This window comes from Sinohyriopsis cumingii, chromosome 8, assembly GCF_028554795.1.
Source record: "Sinohyriopsis cumingii isolate HCF-2022 chromosome 8, ASM2855479v2, whole genome shotgun sequence".
NCBI classification, from domain to species: domain Eukaryota; kingdom Metazoa; phylum Mollusca; class Bivalvia; order Unionida; family Unionidae; genus Sinohyriopsis; species Sinohyriopsis cumingii.
In genome coordinates, this window is record NC_142968.1 from 8,861,224 (window position 1) to 8,876,545 (window position 15,322).

At 36.0% G+C, this 15,322-nt stretch overlaps 1 protein-coding gene across 1 annotated transcript in view; it reads right to left on the reverse strand.

The window, feature by feature from the left end:
• Positions 1-13,881: 13,881 nt before the first annotated feature.
• Positions 13,882-15,322, reverse strand: part of LOC149792945 (uncharacterized) — a 28,235-nt gene continuing 26,794 nt past the window's right edge. Inside the window, exon 7 of the mRNA XM_089966261.1 lies at positions 13,882-14,805. Within this exon, the coding sequence (XP_089822387.1) occupies positions 14,717-14,805 (89 nt within the window). The 3' untranslated portion in view covers positions 13,882-14,716. The remainder of the gene's footprint in view (positions 14,806-15,322) is intronic.

A 15,322-nucleotide genomic window follows, 5' to 3' on the forward strand; every position in this document is an offset into this window, starting at 1 on the left:
GCCTCGCAGATTACAGACACTAAACCTAACCTGATCATCGAGTTCCCGAATTATCCCATCAATGTATTTAATTAATTTATAAAAGATCAACATTATAGTCCATAATCAGTCTTATTGTCTGACATTATAGATCATATTTAAAAAAAATAATTAAAAATAATAAAATAAATCAATATAAAGAGTGTAAGTAAAATGTCGGCGAGAAGGAAACACATGACAGCGTATCACATTAGAACCCTTATTGAAGTATGTTATACTTTAAGTTTGTGATAGAAAGGTCTATATAGGGGATGTTAAAGGAATGACACTATTAATCGTACTCCACTGAAGATTTTTCCATTTTAATGCCATGAAATATATTAAGGTCTGAAATGTTTAAGCAAATTACGATATATGTCTTCCTTACTGCTAAATTCTTGCATTCCTTAGGCCGCATGAAATGTGCCTGGCAAAATTCACAATAGCATCATATTTGTCAGAATCACATGCCTTGTCTCATACAAAGTTGATATAATAGTGACGATTTTGCCACGTAATCTATCATGGAACTTTCAATAGGTCCATTGGCGACGCTTTCCGCAACACGAAAGCAACCTAATTTGTCCTTCTGTGTTACCCTGGTGATAGAATCATCATCATAGTAAACGAGGTGGGGATTCTTCCTCGCTTTAACTGACTGGAGATGTTTGAGAATGCATATCAAACATTTGACTAGACGTAACGCCATATATCAAGCCGTTCCACTAGCAGAATGGGATATTTACCGTAGTATAGATTATGCAAAACTAAACTGTTTATCCACACTTTGATGCACAATTCATACATGAGCTCGTAGGAATGATATTTTTTAAAAATATAATTTCACAGTAAACATTACAATACCTGCTAGTGAACCATTTATGTTCCGAAGGTTTATAGACGACACGGCGTTTGAAAACCAAATGATCTTTGTTCACAGTAAATAATCGAAATTAGTCTGTGTTGGACTTGTCCAAACTGTTAATGTAGGACATCTACTTCGACCCGACTAAGCAATTTAACTAGAAGCCGCTGATACTTCTATCTGAAGACTGTGACTCCCTTCTAATACGAATCAAGTACACCCGCGAAAGAATTTGATACCAAAAAACATCATTTGATTATTAACGATAATAAAAAGTGTAAGGATGAACGTTCGGGTAAACCAAACGAAGATATAGTGATGCTACTGTATTAATTATATTCTGGATCCGGCAAAAACATTAAGAGGGTAAAAAGGAGTCCACTTTTGGCATGTCACACACATGGCAAAATATGATACTGTCTCGGAAAAATTTCATGGGTGTTTAACAATTCACCAAGGAATATTTGTTATATCTTGGTACCAACGGAATGAACCACTGTTATCATTATATTGTTGCTCAACGTACTATTGATGTGATGCACAAGTGTATTAAAATAGATCTTGTTGGTAATTCCATATTTACTGGAATGACTCGTAAAAAATGATAGCCTGGGAGAATTCAGCCCATCTGGTGACTGCCCGAAACAACAGACCACATAGGATCAGTGGCACGATATTGCTACCTTCTAACTCTCTAGGAGCATACAAATACCGATAAAAACATTTCAACGAGTCCCAACGGTGGTGGTAATGAGATCATTGTTTGACTAAATGTGACAGTCTTGTGTAGAACGGCATTAGTTGACTTTACACAGAATACAAGTGTGATTTCATTAATTTGTGTATGTTTGACTAACTGAAGTCGAGATAACCATTCGTGTGATCAATGAAGCCGTATTAACGAATCTTGTAAGAGATGACCGAATAACGATCCGCATGCGTGCAATTAAAACGTTCCAAAATAGCTAGGTCACGATTTATATTTACATGTCCAGCACAAATTCGCCCTTGTTTTGCAACAGATCTGAGGAATTCTTTATCCGGATCAGCTTGTAATAATCATTGTGAAGTTAGTGATCCAAGTGTGTAAATTCTTTCAGGAACATTTGCAATACTTGCATAATTGATTCATGTCAACGATTTGCCGTCCGTTTATCTGCATGCAGCGTTTAAAATTGTTCACGTATGAAGGTGGGTTTCTAATCAACACTGTCGATCACATTCATGATCATGTAGAAGAACAGAGAGGCCAACCTGATGAACTTCATTATTGGTATGGATATCAAACGACTAACGTACATTCTTAATTGGTATTGATAGGTAAATTTTCCACAAACCTTATTTTGCCAACCATGACCGAGCAACATCATGAGTGACTTTTGCCGCACATGATATTTCTTCCACGGCTGCCTCACTTCTTCAATACCCGCGCGGATTGTATTATGTTACTCATGATGTTCTTCTTTTTGTATTTATGTTTCTTTATATCAATATTTTTTCTTCTTCTTTTAATGAGTGGGCTTTTTCAATCAACTTAAACAATCTTTGCATTTATGACATCCTTAATAGTCCACTTTGCGACTTCTTCTCGAAATTAAAATTTAATTGCATTAAAGGCATGAATTTAATCAACGTCGGCACGTTGATGTAGACGGATACAATATCATGTTTCATATATAATATGCAGCATCAACATAAGTAAGTGGAGCTTCACTAGGTTTTGGTTGTTTGTTTGAATCGAGTTCTTTATAAAGCCTTGCACCAGATAATCGATTCGAAAGACTTCTAGAATCGATTCGTGCAAACAACAAAGCGACATAAGTTAATAATGAGGCCGCATTGAATTGTCAGACTGAACAGAACACTATATGGCGCTGGTAATGAATTATGAGGTGATTGAACGCGAAATGTATAATGGGATGCAACAGTTTGTTTGAAATTCAACCCAAAGCATTAACGCTATGATCGAGATAATCGCAATCAATCAATGCAGATATATTTAAATTTGGCTTTTTCCACAGCTTTTACCATTGGGAAGTTACACACACATTGGATTGCGTTAGGGTCGCTGCGGGTTTATTACAGTTGGTCTAACATTCGATAATTCCCTTTTGGATGTCTTGATGCGAATAACTTGCTGTCATTTTCAAAAGATTAACTTGCGAGATGTTAGAACTTCCTACAGTATGTAGTTATTAACGACGAAGAATTTTGTTATTGACCTGGAAAGTTTATAACATTGTTATACGTGAACACGATCCCATATCTCAGTTCTGTCATCATAATTTAATCTTTGCAATATTTAGTTAACATTTAACAGCCATCGTTGAGAATATTTCTTGGTTGGACCAAATCTATTCTCAAAAGTACATGTAATCAAATTATGATTGCTGGACCTACAGTGAACTTATAATATATTACTCCTGACATTGTCAGAATTACCAACAAAGAGACAGCTTAATTTAACATCCGGCGCGATAAGCGGTATTTTTGAAAACAGGTCTGAAACGAGAGTCGTAAGTGCGGAAGGCGTAGCAGTTCAGGGTCATGTTCTGTTTGGGGTTTCACCAATAATCGAACCATAATAAACAGTTGACACAATATTCTTTTTCTTGTAGATCAAGACGGACATGCTGTAGATTTTCGAGGCCAATATCGACGATTAAACTGTACAATATACATCGACTTGACAGTTAATATAATGACATTATAACGAGAACGTGTGAAACCCATGCATGTAATTAATGCGAGAAAACCCCTATCCGGGATATATTATGGAACTGTCCTCGGTGATGGTGTTCAAAGGCGTGCAAACGGTACCCGTGGGATTGTCATCACACTCCACCAAAAAACACTAACCCGATTACAATAAAAGTCGATGATAGTTTCAGAAATGGTGCGGGCGGTTAAATCGCTTCGAGATCGACTCGAACGGATAATGACTTGAGTACCATCAAAGACTAAACCAATGGTGATTATATTGCTATCGAAGGAAACAATGCTACAGTTAGCAAACTTATTATTGAAGTCTCTCAAAAACGACTGTCCGATTCAGCGATTGCTAATATTGTAATGGGAGGTGGACTTGAACAAGACAGCACGCACGGACACTAAAATAAATCAACAATATATAAGTGGACACCTAAGTTTCACCATGTTACAACTCAACTAAATTACTAATCCTACATTTACCTGTGTTCGCGGATCAAACCCAAAGAGATTTGTAGTATTAATCAATCCCACCTAGGGTTCCTGATCAGCGAGAAGTAGAACTACAAGTGCAGGATTCGTCTAGGTTTTTGTTCTCCTATTTAAGACCTTCTTCGAACTAAACGGAAAACCTTCACACAACGATAAGATTTATGACCCAAAAACTAAACTTGGAATTTTTAGCAACGGAGTCATGGCGTTGTTCAACAGCGCATATTATTCCGTCGAGGAAATGATATCGTATCAATACCTGTAAACGTCCATGTAGCTAGCATGATTATTGAACTCAATATATAGTACGATGATTATGCGAAATCAGCTGGTCCATACAAAGATGATTATCAAGGATACGTCTAACAATGCAGCTTCTCAACCGTGTACAATTAGGCGACTTCAGACTAATGCACTCAGTAGCAAGAACAACTTCGTGGATTTTGATTACGAGTTTCTTCCGCAATTTTTTTAGTCACATATTTGTGTGTTGCAGAAATGTTCGCAATGTTATTTTGGGGCGCAAATGTACAGTCACATTAATAAGTAGAACTAACATCAAAGATGCAATTTGGCGTGTTGCAGGTTCGGTTGATGGCAAAATAGTATCAGAAACATAACATTGTTGATGTCTGTGCTAAATCCTTCGTTAGCTACATTATCATGTCTATTATCGTTTATGCACTATGGAACTGCTTCAACGCTGTCATTTGATTACACCACATACACGCATCCACAAAGTGATATTTCTAAATAATGTACACGCATAAAAATGCACCTATCAAATAAGTACGTATCCTGTTCTTGCCGCACCAAAACATGTGTTTTTGATGTTTCAACATACAAATCGAGATAATAACCAACACGCATAAAATAATGTTTTTACCACTTTCAAGAGCCCCAGGTGACCATACCATTTGTTTCTACTGCATACTTTTTCTTCTCAGATCTGCTTACAAAAGAGGGCCTACTTCTCTTTAGTCCCACTCGAAATAATTTGTACGCCACGTGCAAATGTTATTGATATTAGATTAGTCACAATCGGAACATATGTCGAATGTATAACGTGACTACTTTTGTGGAACTCCCAAAAACGAAAGGAATTAGGAGCGACCTCGAGGATTGATTTCGGAGGTGGCATTCTCAAATCTAAACTAAATATGTCAACGGGGATTAACCTAAACTCTTGACCATTTCAATGACCGGTAAATGTCAAGTTTAAAAAAAAAAAAAAAAATCATTGCCTTCTCTGCAAATTTTAGTTTGACTGGAAGAAGTTTGAAATGTTTGAAACACGGTGGCATTGGGGCTTTTTATGTATTGAACAATGGAAATTCATGACACCAAATAATGACATAATTTTGTTGGTGTTCCCCTTGTCTGTTTTGTTTTCTGTCATAAATAATAGTATGGTTGAAACCATACACTGTGCCGCGTTTCGATACGATTCCAAATACACATCCTGCAATACGATTCATATCGATATATGTATGAACTTGCTGGTCTTTCCATCATCGGAAGTTATGTTGAGCCCCTTTGGTAATGTAGACATAATGTTTGTATTTTCAGCTTGTATATCATAGATAGAGATATGGTTATCATATATTTATATGCAATTCTCATCAATGACAAGATAACAAAAACACTTTCAAATAGACTACCTGTTAGTTGTCCATGAGTTTTATTCTGCATATACTTCCTGCAGGTGCAACAGACTCCTATTTGTAGCATATGATCCACAGGGCTAAAATGATTGATAATGAAAAGAAATGAAAATTGCTTTCTACTTTTAAATTGTCTATATTTTAATTAAGCTCGGTATTCTGCCCTGTTTACCTTTAATTTCAAAATACCGCTAAAAGGGAGATTTTGTTTAAACGAATATACACATGTGACTTGTATTTAACACAATTATCGGGCTGAACATCACTCGCTGGTATCTCCATGAACGATTTTCCAATATGATTCACAGCTTTAAAACCTTCTGTCATCATCACTATCACCAGCCTGTATTTGTCGAAAGAAAACATAATGTCCCAAGCCGTGAATCAGACTTTTTAATTATTCTAGGTAACCCGACTTTTAAACTACACCCTAATGCTTATTCAAGAGCACAATTTGAGAACAAAATTTAGTTTGACAACCATCCATGTTTTGCTTGAAGAACCCAAATGTTAATTCAGCTGCCTACCCAATAAGCATATGCAGCGACAAGAACGATTAATACAAATTGTACAAATCGCCGAGCATATTTTCATATGCTGGACTTTCAACTAACTTGAGATTGTTCTCGAGCATCGCTGTTCTCCAACTGTGCGAATTCGTAAAACGTTTGCACGATTCACGCAATTGCCCATCTCTGTTTCAGTATTTTACATTTCAGTGACTTTTGCGCTTAGTTTCTCGTTTGCGTTTCTAGTACTTCCTGTTTGTTACGCCGGAAACAGGCTGTGATAATTTCTGATTAGTAGTTATTTATACAAGCAATAACCACCAATGAAATTTCAATGTAACATATTTAACCGTGTGACACACCTGTAGTGTGGCTTTCCATTTGATCAAAGGAAATGAAATTCAGCATATAAACGGCGCATACAAATGATTGTTAAATGATGAGTAAAGTACTTCACTATACGCGTGGAACACATTTAAATGCACGATTTATGCCGAACATAGTGTTGTGTTAGGATAATTAGCATGGAATTGAAATGGGATGGGCACGTTACGAACCATGACACTGTGTTTTAATTAGCAAAAGAAGAACAAGTATTCTCAAAAGTCTTATTCGTTACAGCAAAAGTATCGATGCATCGATATATCGATAAATCGTTTGATCTTTGAATAATAGTGTCCTTTTGCGTGTGTTTTAAATTCTTAGCGTAGATTTAAAAATTTTCGTCATAACACTACGATCTCTGTTTTGAGGCAGTTTATAGATTACATCCCATCCATTCACATTAGCCGGACACCAGGCCGACCAATCCAAACTCTAACCTTTTAATGATGAGCTCCAAGCAAGGCAGGAGCACGTTTATAAGTCTTCGCTATGACTCGGCCGGGGTTCGAAACCACGACCGACCGCATCAGAGGCGGACGCTCTAACTACTTAGACCAACGGAGCGGTCTCATAAATTAAAGCAGTAGTCTACTATTAAAATTAAACGAATGATCATCTGAATATTCATCAGACTGTTTTGGCATGACAGTGCCTCGCATGAATGCACCCTTTATGAACTCTGTCTCGTGACTTACACAATTCCCTTTATTGTCTACTCAACAATCATTAGAATGGAGTCGCCCAGGCTAATGCGCTGTCGACTGTACAATGGCCGGAAAAGATGTCAATACAATCTATAGGATATCCATATTTCGATTTAAACAAGTAAGCTGTTGCTGTTTTAGTCAGCAGCTAGAACGTGTTGACTGAATAATACGATATACGCAGATTTAATGAGTTATTTCTATGCTTCATTTCTTTACTCAAATATCAGATTAGCCACATACAATTGCTATAGGATGACGGGTATCGATTCCAAAGGATAACATACCATAAGTAATAGTTTGACAAAGTCGAAGATTCCAGGATAACTGGTAATTCAGTTTTAGATGTTACAGAACCATTCATGTTAACAAAATGTGGCTCATTTTCAAGAGTTGCATTAGAGCCAACAAAATCGAGTTAAAATCCCAACCATGATTTTAAAAAAAATACGATCACTTTGAGTTTAATAGAAGTTAATTATTTATAAGCATTGACAAAGATGTCTGACATATTCATAATACCTTTCAAATAAGGTTGATAACAAATGTTACAATGCTGCATTTAAAAGAAATATTTAAAGAAACAAAAACAAATTTCAAGCTTGAGAGAGAGAGAGAGAAAGATGGAGAGAGCGATATATATATAGATAGATAGATAGATAGATAGATAGATATACATTGAGAGAGAGAGAGAGAGAGGGCGGTGTTACAGCACATGATTTAAACTACACTTGGACAAATCAACAATAATACATAGTATCTTTCCGGCAACTCAGAATATATTGATACAACAAGTATAGCTTCTCTTTACCTAACGCATATTTGTTTCTCTCCCGCTATCCACCGTAGTTGTATAAAGGGTTGATAAGAGAGTCATTTTGAATCAAACTGAGACCATATGGAAATCAAACATTACGGTAGTGTCGATATCGGGGTTGTATATATTAGTTTTACAGATGTGTTGTGGATATTAGTGTTACAGATAGTGTTACAGATATTACTGTGGGATGCCACTATCGTGTATGATGAAACGTAACATATTTCAGTATGGCTCTGGATGGAAATTGTTCATGACTGGGACATTATAACTATCGAATTAAAAAGGAAATAGCCATCTATGGAATATTGTCATTCAGAAATGGTATAGAGGTATATGGGGATATTACATTATGGACTGTATTAATGTTTATGGAAGGCACACACCCCAGCCGAGTGGTCTGAAGCGCTCACTGTACCGATCATAGTCATCTCACCTCTGTCCACGTCGGTTTGAGTCTCAGGGTAGACCATTGTGGCTATGTTAGAAAGCTCGAAGCTTGCCCTTAGCTTCTCATGAGTCCGTGGTATATACCGGGGTCTTCCCTGGTTTTTAAATCCATCTGTTATACTGACCGTCTATTGTGTGTGGACCCTCAACAAAAATAACAATATTAATTACAAATTACGTGTACGTTACATTTTTGAAGGGAGACAAAACAGATAGCCATATAATGTGATATGGTAAGTGAGATAACTCTTCACATATTCTCCATGTATGTGCGCCCTAAAAAGTTCTTTGCTAACTTTTCATGTCGTTTACGCTACGTTTATATCAGTTAATACAAGTTTCGTTGTTAAATAATACACAAAACAGACATCTAATATTTAATGTGTTATAGTAATGTGTTAATCGTGCCCTGTGAAATGGCGTAAAAACAAAAACAGCACCAACAATACTTTTCCATGGAAATATAATAAAACAAAAGTCGTTATAATTATTACGATATTGTATGACTAAAAAGACCATGTGGTGTGGTGGAAATTATAATTATAATGGAACTGCATGAGATAGCAAGTGCTAATTACTTGCAGTGACTCACTATTAAAGACAAGCACTTGTTATTAAAAATCATCACCATGTGTGTAATCCTATCAAACGTTCGTACAGACTAATGTATGTGTGTATCTGTTATGATGAAAAGCACTCGTTCTTACAAACTAACACTTGCATTTACAATCGAATTAGTAACCTCGCGAATTGATTTTACCCACTTTGGGGTTTTTCTGGATGGTAGGTTAGGATAACTGGTATTCTATCAGCCTTTTCCTTTTTTCCATATTTTAGTAGGTCATCATGGTTTGTTTGTTTAAGTCTTTGGGTTGCCTCCACAATCAAGTATTTGTCGTAGCCTCGGTACATCAAATGTGTAGATAGCTCTTCAGGCCTTTTGAGGAATGTTCCAATGTCGGTGCAAATTCTGTGTATCCTCAGTGCCTGGCTATATGGGATGTTTCTAATACATTGCGTTTGGATGACAGCTTGTTGGGAGTATAGAGTCTGTATAGAGTTTGTTTTCTACCAAGTTGGTTGTTGTGTGCAGGAAAACGTGGTTCGCGTTGGAAACTTCTGCCGTTAATTGTATTGAAGGACAGAAGTTGTTTGCTTTGATATGAAATCATCAAGACCTTCTCTTCCATATTGCCACTTCATTTCTATATCATCGATAAAGCGTACCCATTGTTGTGGTGTAAGTTCAACCGATGCTAATAGCTGACCCTCCAGTTTTCCCATCAAAATATGAGCATACGAACTGGCATTGTTATACCCATTGTGGCTCCATTCATTTTGACGTAGTTTTCTTCATTAAATTCAAAGTTATTGAGTGTTAGGACAAGCTCCAGTTAAGAATAGGGAAAACTATATTTGTGAAGGAAGTGGACAAGTAAGTGACGCTAGGTTCTACCAAAAACTAGACGATGATCCAACACTGGGATATGCAAAAACCATCACTAACAGTATTGACGAGGTGTACCAAATCGGGCACATAGACCCGTATACGATAAACTACTTAAGCCGAGAAAACCCAAGGACAGGTAGATTATACCTTCTACCTAAAATCCACAAACAAGGAAACCCAGACAGACCTAAAAAATCCTGTAACGGCATCCCATAGTAAGGATATCAGAATATTTGGATCATTTTATGAGACCACATGTCCACAAATTACCATCATATATTCAGGACACGACAGATTGACTCAAAAAAGCAAAGAAGCGAACCATTACTGCCAGATACATTGCATGTTTCCTTAGATGTCACATCTTTGTATACTAATAAACTGCACAACGAAGGGATACAGGCGTGTAGAGAAGCATAGGAAACACAAACTGTGGACCATCCACCGACACAATTCTTAATCCAACTCCTGGAGCTTGTTCTGAAACTCAATTAATACTACCCTAAAAGTTGCTTTTCTGCTGCTCCTCAGTAAGCCGTGCATAACTGGATACTGTTCCTAAGGTATTCATTTGGTAAGTTAGCGTGCGATACTTCATCAATCCAAGCAGTTTTAGAAATCTTCGTTATTTATGGAATATTTCTTCATTTCTTTTTCATTTTTTCTCCCTTTCTTTCGTTTATTTTTATAATGAAGAGAGTGTCGTCGACATTTTCTTCCCCAATCTTTCATTCCTCGGCGTCAAATAGTTGGGTAACATACTAGGAAGAACTAGTAAACTAAGTTTGAATACTGATATTGTTTTTATAACCTTTTCCCATTATGGGACCGTTTCTGTCATCGCCTTTGTTGATTTCGTTTACGCTGCTTTTCGTAGAATTCTTAAAATCCCTGAGAGTAAGATTACCAATCTTGTCTAAAGCTTTCCGATTCAATCACTGAGTACGTTGCAATAATTTCCCATACCGCTGCAAAGGTTTACTTTCTGACTGATCTAATTTCGATCCCTCAACGATTTTAATTAATTAAGTGTGACATCACAGTAAGATTGGGATTAAGATTGGGATTAATATCTAAATTCGATGTGTCTACACCTATCTTCTAAACAAACTAAAGTTAATTTTCGTATTTCCGTAAGATCTAAGAATGCACTTGTGATATCTTTCAGAAACGTTTGCTCTTTTAGATTCTTTTTCCGCAGCTCACTCTTCCTCCAACAAGTTGTTCTACAGTCCATCCTACTAAAGGTACGTACATTGTTTACAGTGGTCCTATCAACAATGAAAGAAATTCGCCTGGTTGAATAAACATGTTTCTCATTTTACTGTTTATCATGTTCTCTCCGCCACTTAGCGAGGGGACCCAATGCTGTCTTTATAATTATTTTTTGTTTCTGTGTCAAAGGCAGGGTAACTTCTGTAACGTTCAAAAGACATTCAGACACGGTCCCTATTATTTATTATGATCCTTTTCGAATGATTTGTTTACGCATTGGGGCATTAAGTTTGGTAAGTGTTAGCAATTCATCCCACTGTTTAGCTAAACGATGAGGTAGGCCCTTTATATTTTATATGGATGAAAGTTCCATTGAATGCTGATGATGACCATCTGGCATTTTTGTTCTCAATGAAGTACTGAACTTCATCGTGTAGAACACATCTACCTTGAAACCGGAATGCGTCCCTACTGATTGTCAGACGTCGCATCAACTTGACATTACGTACTAATGGTATTTCAACGGACAAAACTTTGGACAAAATCAGTAAGTGCCGTAATATGCCTGCTATGGTTTGTACATTTTTCTTGGCTTCTGGAGCAGTAGAAAAGGATTTCCATTCTTGCATTAAAATGGAACACACTGGTCTTAAATCGGGTTTTATAGGCATCATCATGTCACGGAAGAGACGCAGAATAAAATGCGTAAAGAAGATGGAAACCGCCTGTATATTTAGTGGATAAGAATGTTTTCTAAGGATAGTACCTCTCCATTCTGAATGAGACTTTTTCATTGGGATTTTTTCATCATTTTTAACCACACCTCTCTTCTGTTAGATCTGTCACATTGTTGAACTAAACATAAAATGACCTCCCCAAAAGATTCATTTCCAGATGGGTTCAAATAATTTGGGGAGTATGAATTATCTGATCAGTTGATGCAATTAAAATTAGGTGTGCAATCTATGTAAACGGTAGAATCACAAGTCAGCTCACTTATGTTCAGAACTGTACAGATGAAGAAACAAAATAAGCTTCTAACAAGACTTTTCACTACCTCTCATGAAACAAAAGTAAAGATATGTTTGCCAGGAAAAAGGACGTTGGGGTACACATTGTCCATAACGTGAAAGAGGAGAAAGAGAAATAAATTTAATGATACAAATTATCTAAGAAAAGATTCTTCAGAAAGTCTTATATAAAAGTGAGAGCCATGTGAAAGGGCATTACGACAAAGAAAAAGAACAACAACAGCAACAACCCATTTCAGCAGAGAAATTTAAAAAACGAGGCGAGCAATAGAAAAATTGAAATTAAATCCACACTAGTGGAGACAATCGTAAAACACAGTAGATTTTTGTTAAGTGTTTCTAAATTCTATGTATATAATGAAAGATATGTCAAGCGTGTCCGCTGTATTCTAATTAGCTGGGAGACAATACGCGCCGAATGAATATATATCTTTCTATGTTTAGATTCAGCTAAACCGTAAAACCCTTAACCCATTATTGTGTTTTCGGATATATTGAGCAAATTCTCTTTCTCTGTTGTGTGTTGTAGTATTTATACATGATTTCTTACCCTTCTTAAATTCCACTATTTTTCTTTGTTAGACATGGAACGCGTATCGGTCACTACAATGATGTGTTTATAGGGATATTGGATAGCAGATGCCTTAGTGCTGGATAGTAGTTAACTTAGCATTTCCTACTAGACATGCCATGTAGGACAGCATCCGTGCGGTTTTGTATAGTATAGTGGGGAGATAGCTGTAGGATAGTAGATAACTAAGTGATGGATATTATAGCATTAAGTCCTGAATAGCTGCTTATTATTTTAGATAACATTTTGCATATAACCCTATTCAGAGCCACATAAACCCTTCAATATGGAATCGTAATATTTAATTCCCGTTTCACTCTTAACGACCATAGCTTCTCTTCAACACATTGTCTTCTTTCAGAGTATGCCAGCGTCCAATCTGATCCACATTATTCACAGGAGCATATAGCATTATGTAATACACGCTTAATTGTGTTTTTTTTTTTGTTGTTCCTAAATCGATCTACAAGCGCGAGAATGCTTTTTAACCGTGCATCTTCATTAGTTGACAGCATTTAACAGCTGTTGTCTTATCCATTTACACAGTTTCTTGAATGTATGGTGTCGTTGCCTCTTAAGGTCTCTCGACAGAATGAAATTAGCAGAAACGGACGCGATTTGAACATGACGTTGCACTTTTTAATTCAAAACTAATTATTTGAACTGTGTTTAAGCTAACATCTATGTTATTAAATAGCACCGTTAGTATCAGACACAAAGTTTTGGAAATCTTTTCCTTTCTTTCAAAGTTTAGCAAGGTGTAAAAAAATGGTAATATTTACGAACTTTGAAAGGAATAACTGCAAACATAAATTGCCCATGTAGTATTCCCACATTAACATCGTAATGTATGGTGTAAATCTTGACAAGATTTACTGAATGTTTTCACCAAAAAATGTACCGACTTCAGATTATGCTAAGTAAACTTCTGCATGTAGGAGAATACTATACCTTAACACAGAGCGAACTAAAATTAAACAAAAGAGAGAAGTCTAACACAAATGAAAAAGACGCATGTGTATTCATTTTGCAAGTTATCAGCAAAACAGGTACAAAACTTCGAATTATGTTAAACTACAGGAAAAGAAATCGTTACAACCTGATGATAAATACATCTTTGTTACTATCACGAATAGTTTTGAGTTATTACATCTTTAAGGAGAAACAAACATAATATGAAGCATCATTAAATAAGTCATAATAGTACTGCATTATGCGAACACAAACACCGACACATAGAGGCGTCCAAACGTACCAATATAGTCACAATTACTCCCGCATCCACACAGACCTTCCCCATTGAGATATTATTAAATATATACAATTATACAGTACTTTACACGTGTGCAACATCTGATTCAAATTGTATCTTGTTGGCACTTTTCTATGACATGACATCCACCTTGGTACCATGCATCCGTCAATACAAATGATCATGTATATGTGCACTTTACGATATACAGAACATCAAATTGAACAACGTGTAAAAGGCATTCGTGTCCACTTGATTAACATTCCAATCACACAAATGCTCATCGACAATTATACAACTAAAAGAACGAAACAAGTGCATTGATGTTCATAAAATGCCCCTACAATTTTCTGCATTTTTCCCGAATCTAAAATTGCAAGTAGTGACAATTGGCGATAATTCTGAAAACAAATGTTGTCTGTAAAATTTGCTTTCTATGTTTCGTTAAACAGCGACAATTAATGAATATTTTCTTTCAATCTACTTATCTTTGTTACGTTTATTGCACAATACAACTGGATCGCAAATATTTTAGTTACATAAGTTAGACCTTCACAATTTTTGTTGCGTTTAAATAATTTCCCTCTAAGAAATCATAGGATGCAGTTCTTGTTCTCCATTGACTGGACCTTGTTGAACATCTTGTGCATTGTGCCTAGCATCGTTTGTGTTGTCTGGTTGGGAAAATAACGAAAAATATGTTTAATTTATTATGAACATTAATAAGAATATTTCCGGAACAGTAATTAGGTCCATAAGGACACTATTCTGTTAGTCACAACGTGTATCGTGTTAATAGTTGTCAGTATTAATGACACATTACGAGAACAAGCATTTTATATGAGCATATCTTGTATTTGTTAATTTGTTTCAAACCTCATAACTCTCCTACTCACCAAATAAGGACACCAATCATGTTCTGTTCAAGCAGTATTACTGTAGCATTTAGTGTTTCTCAAAAGCAAGCTCTCATGCAAGAAACAAGCAGAACAATATTCAAGAAAAAAGTAGAAATGAAAATTAATAATCTTGCATAGTACTCTCTTAGTTCACGTGTATACGAAACTTAATTGCATTGGTTACGAAAGTACAAATATTTTTTTTTATATATGACTCAAATTGTCCTTATATATTAAGCCAGCTGTAAAGAAAACAAAAACTCATTTTAATCAAGGTGTGATAATGTATGCA